At 49.7% G+C, this 5,000-nt stretch overlaps 1 protein-coding gene across 6 annotated transcripts in view; it reads left to right on the top strand.

Annotated features, from left to right (window-relative positions):
* The window catches only part of LOC113804773 (uncharacterized), a 28,944-nt gene that overhangs the window by 16,756 nt on the left and 7,188 nt on the right, over positions 1-5,000 (top strand). For 2 of the 6 annotated variants that reach the window (XM_070145069.1, XM_070145068.1), the window contains exons 7-11: positions 790-1,003; positions 1,339-1,585; positions 2,060-2,364; positions 3,297-4,013; positions 4,549-4,579. In XM_070145069.1, the coding sequence (XP_070001170.1) occupies positions 790-1,003; positions 1,339-1,585; positions 2,060-2,364; positions 3,297-4,013; positions 4,549-4,579 (1,514 nt within the window). Of the gene's footprint in view, positions 1-789; positions 1,004-1,338; positions 1,586-2,059; positions 2,365-3,296 lie in introns of all 6 variants that reach the window. The other 4 variants (XM_070145067.1, XM_070145063.1, XM_070145065.1 and 1 more) reach the window with 3 other exon arrangements.

The following is a 5,000-nucleotide window of genomic DNA, read 5'->3' as shown; positions in this document are numbered from 1 at the left end:
CTTTATTTCTATATCTGTCTATCTCAATCTCTCTCTCTCTCTGTTCTCTGTTCTCTTTTCTCTTCTCTCTTCTCTCTTCTCTTCTCTTCTCTCTCTGTTCTCTTTTCTCTTCCTCTCTTCTCTCTTCTCTCTTCTCTCTTTTCTCTTCTCTCTCTCTCTCTCTTCTCTCTCTCTCTCTCTCTCTCTCTCTCTCTCTCTCTCTCTCTCTCTCTCTCTCTCTCTCTCTCTCTCTCTCTCTCTCTCTCTCTCTCTCTCTTTCGTCCTGCCTCTCTATTCTCTCTCTCTTCCCCTCCTCCCAAGCCATTCTTCCCTTTTTCTCTCCTCTATCTTCTCCTTTCCCCTCTTTCTCTCCTCATCTCTCCTTCTACTTCTTTTTCCTCTCTCTCTTCCCCTCCTGCCATTCTTCCCTTTTCTCTCCTCTATCTTCTCCCTTCCCCTCTTCCTCTTTCTCTCCTCTCATTCTCTTCTACTTCTTTTCCTCTCTCTCTCTCTCTGGTAGCCATTATATATATATATATATATATATATATATATATATATATATATATATATATATATATATATATATATATATATAATTTTTTTTAGAATCATGGACATCAGTATATATCAATATCATTAAAATTACATTTTGATGATACTGGGATTCCAAGACAGAATATCCGAAGGCAGGTCAGCAAACCAATGGCAAGCTGTAGCTGACCAGACTTCGACGAGACTGTCTAGGAATCCCAGGACAGTGGAATCGAGTATGACCTTCGCTTAACACCTCCTCGTGCCCTCTGACAGAGCGGGAGAGCAGCAGTGACCCCTACGGTGTGGTGGGGTCCCGCGGCCGCTCCTCCTTCGCAGACAGTCGGGACCCTCGCGAAAGCCAGCGGTACAGGGTGGCTCGGGAGCTCCTCGACACGGAGAAGAAGTACTGCAAGACCCTGTGGACCATTCAGGACACGTTTGCTGAACCCCTGAAGAAGGCGGGGATTCTGTCTCACAAGGATATCACGTGAGTATTGCGGTGTCCGTGGGAGAAGCGAGGTTGGAGGAAAGGGAAGTGTGAATGTGGATATTATAGCGGTAAGATCCTTGGTTCGTATTTATGGTACAAAGTTTTAAGTCACGGATTCAAGCGGGGATTTAAAAGATATAACAACATCGAAAGAACCATGCATAAAACAGTGTCTTGTTTCAGTTCACGGTCTTGTAAAATCTCCTGCTTTGTTGCCACCAGCGTGTTAGTCACGGAACTGCGATTCGTCGCAATTCAGCTTTTTCTCCCCCTCCCTTTAAAAAAACGACTTTCCCGAAATAATTCACGCTCATTATATCTCTCCCTCGCAGCACTCTGTTCCCGGAAGAGGTGTACCAGCTGTACGACAAGCACTGCCTTCTGCAACACCAGCTGCGGGAGCGCCTGGCCTCGTGGAAGTGGCAGCCGTTGGTCGGGGACGTCGTGGCCCGCTTCACCGACCCGAGGCACACCGACGTCCTGCGCCTCTACACCGCCTACGTCAACGACTTCCCGGAGGTCCTCAAGACGTTCCACAAGCTGTGTCGCACGTCGCAGCCCTTCACCAAGTTCATTAAGGTGGGCGGCGGCGACTTGTCCTGGTCTTTTGTGCTCTCGGTAACTTTATCTTGTTCTCCTCTGTTGTCGGCGACTTGTTTTGTTCTCTTCTGTTCTCGGGAACTTGCCCTGTTCTCTTCCTTTTTAGAGGTTGAACAGTGGACCGTATGTCGTCTGGTAAGGTAAAAGACTCTGTTCTTTTGCTTATTTTTCTAAGGCATTCCCTCATTCGTGTGGAGTTCACAACGCAGGTGGCTTGCAAGATCTAGTATTGTTTCAAAAGTTATTCCGTCCAGTTTCGAGTGGCTGGAAAATAATTCTTTTTTGCTTACTATAGCACACATATATATTTCATTTTGATATGTGGCTTACATTTTATATCAAATATTGTATGTATTAAACTTTCATATTGATGTAGCTGATACAAACACATTTGTTTTTTGCTTGTAAGTTCTGCTGTAGACAACTTTCGCGTCAACCAAATGCCTCTTGCAGTCCTGTCTGGAGCAGCCGGCCTGCGGCGGCCTGGACCTGGGCGCCTTCCTGCTGACGCCCGTGCAGCGCGTCCCCCGGTACATCCTCCTGATGAAGCAGCTCCTGAAGTACACGGAGCCGCAGCACCCGGACTACCAGCACCTTCACGCCTGTCTGGAGCGCCTGAGGGACTTCCTGGCGCGCCTCAACGACTCCATGGAGCACTCCTTCCAGCTGGTACACGCCCAGCTGTCCCCCCACGGCACCGTCCCCGGGCCCGCGCACCACCACCCCCCTCCCCCGCAACCCCCCACGTCGCTTCACAGGTACGCCCACTCGGGGTATGGAAAGGGACGTCGGGGGTAGACTAGTCCTTAGCTGGAGCTGTAGAGGACATGCTTCAGGCGCTGATTGATTCTGAAATTCTGAGAGCCACCAGGATGCTCCCAGGTGTAAAGTTGGTGTCAGTAGAGCTAGTAGACTTCTCTTTATTCTTCATTTACCTAGCTTTTTTCCCTTTATTTTAGCTAAAGTAAATACGTAAATACATCAACATTATTTCAGAAAATGAATAAATAAATAATTTTAGAAGATTAAAACAAAAGTATGAAAGAATTCCGTTGATCCAAACGCCTTTCCCTTTAAAAAAGAAAAACAGCCAGATCCTACAAATTCCTGCCTTACGTTCCAGGCTCAGTAACTTACTAGAGCTCAGCCAGCCTTCCTTCCCGGGGTCGGCTCTCCCCCTCCAGCATGTACGTAAAGATCATTAAAAGAGAACGCACAGACCGCCACATTGCACCCTGTATAAGCTTCCCTTCCTCGCGACTCGGGAAGTGTTGAGTCAGTGCATATGAGTCATCTGATGTTAATATGGTGTTGTTAGGGCCGTGTGGAAGGCAGTTAATATGTGAATATTGGGGCGGGGGTCGTTCAACTGTTCAAAATTGACTTATTACGATCTCTTACTTTTTTGTGAGTGATATGCACTCTGGTGTATTGGTGGAAGAGGGTCTTCAGAAGCGAAAGACAAGGCTTTCCTTGGTTTCATGTATGATATTGTAACTTCTCGTAATCCTATCCTGTAACCTTAGATTTACTGTAGTATTTGGGATCCTTCCTTTCTGCCAGCGTCTTTCTATTACCGAAAGGAAAGCAAAGCATATTGCAGTCATATTAGACAGATTTTTTAGCGAATGAGCGGCGTGACCCGCCGCTGCCTCCTTGTGTCCCTCCAACGAGTCTTTGGTGTTGACAGGCCGGGCCGCTCGCCTCGACGCTCCAGCTCGTCCATAGGCAGCCCGCCCGTGAGCCCCGGGTCGCCCGCCTACAGCCCCGACCGGGTGAGTCTGGGCTGCAGTCCCCACAGGTCGCCGGAGGACCGACGCCGCTCTCCGGGGAGCTCGACGAGCCTCGCCACCCCGCAGCGGTCCCACAGCATCGCCACGCAGCCCTCCTGCCGCCCGCGCTCGGTGTTCCTCGACAACAGGTCTTCGTCGCTGCCTCGAGGCTCCGCCAGCTCCAGCAGCGGGTCGCGGGGCAGCGCCGCCTCGCCCAGCTCGGACGCGCCCCGCACGAGGTCCCGGAGCGAGAGCGTGGCTTCGCGGCGCCCGCTGCCTTCCACACACACCCACACACCCCTGCAGTCTCTAGTCACCCAGGAAGGGCCTCGCCCGCTGGCGCCCGCGCACTCCGTGGTGGACGTGACGGCGTCGCTTAGCCCGTCCCGCGACGCCCGCTGGGAGGAGCTGGCCGCCAGCGAGCCCTCCCTCCTGGACCCCCGGCCCTCGCAGGAGGCGTCCAGGGCCCCCGCTAACTCGTCGCTGTCCGCTGCACACAGCGTGGCCAGCGTGGACGGGCAGCAGAAGGTCAGCACGCCCGTGTGGACAGAGTCGTCCCACTCGGATGACCCGCGGAGCAAGAAAAAGTCGTCTATCCGCACGTCTCTCAAGAACATGTTCACCTTCAAGAAGAGGTATGTTGAGCACTCTCCCCTCCGCACTTCCTCTCCCACAACCACAGACTCTCCTCACGCACTCCACACAACTCAACACGGACTCTCCACGACACTCTCCTCGTCTCGGGATCTTAACACAGACGAAGGGTCCTCCGGGCTTCTTGCACCTCCTTTCCTGGGGATCTCTGGAGGACATTCCTCTCTTGACCTCCAGTCTCCTGACAGAGGCTCAGTCTGTGTGCTGCACGAGAGCTCAGTCTGAATCTTCTCGCTTGGGTCAGTAATCCACTCGCACCTAGAGCACTGTTAGCAAGCACGAACTTGAGTTTAGTCATTCAGTGTCACTAATTAGCCAGATTCACTAATTTCATGTCACATCCTTCTCCAAGAGCGCTCACCTGTAGTCAGGGCGCTCTCAACCTCATGTAATGTTTACTAAGGAGAACTAGTCTGTTTACTGTTAATGTATTCACCATATAGTTAGTTTATAGTACTAGCCTGTGGTGTTAACATGTAACTGATGTCCTGTGCATTTTACCCTGGTGCCTGACAGCAAGCCGACAGCATGGGAAGTCTTTACGCAGGTAATTCATCTTTGATATAAACTCCTTATTAATAACGCAAGTCTTAGCCTTAGCTTAGTGATCAGCAGGTCACTTACATTCCAGTCTATGCTAAAAGAGTAGCTCTTATGATTTACATTTATTTAGGCTCAGCGTAGATGTGCTCTTAGAAGAAGAAGTGCTTTGGAGTATAAGCTGTACTGACGTTTTTTTTGTATTATTTTTAAACAAAAGGATTAATAAGTAACCCATCTAAACTAACTGGCCTTGCATGTTGAAAGGATAAAAATAGGTGTTAATGTTTCCTATCTTGGACTAGATCTTTTAAACGAACTTTTTTAAAGTTTAAGTTCACAGTAGGACATATTGTCTGGAACGGAAGGGTATCCTGTTCATTTTGCCTTTAATCCTGAAGGTTTTACTTTTGTTTTTGTTTTATCTG

This window comes from Penaeus vannamei, chromosome 33 (assembly GCF_042767895.1).
Source record: "Penaeus vannamei isolate JL-2024 chromosome 33, ASM4276789v1, whole genome shotgun sequence".
NCBI lineage: Eukaryota > Metazoa > Arthropoda > Malacostraca > Decapoda > Penaeidae > Penaeus > Penaeus vannamei.
This window is presented reverse-complemented; position numbering and strand designations above follow the sequence as displayed.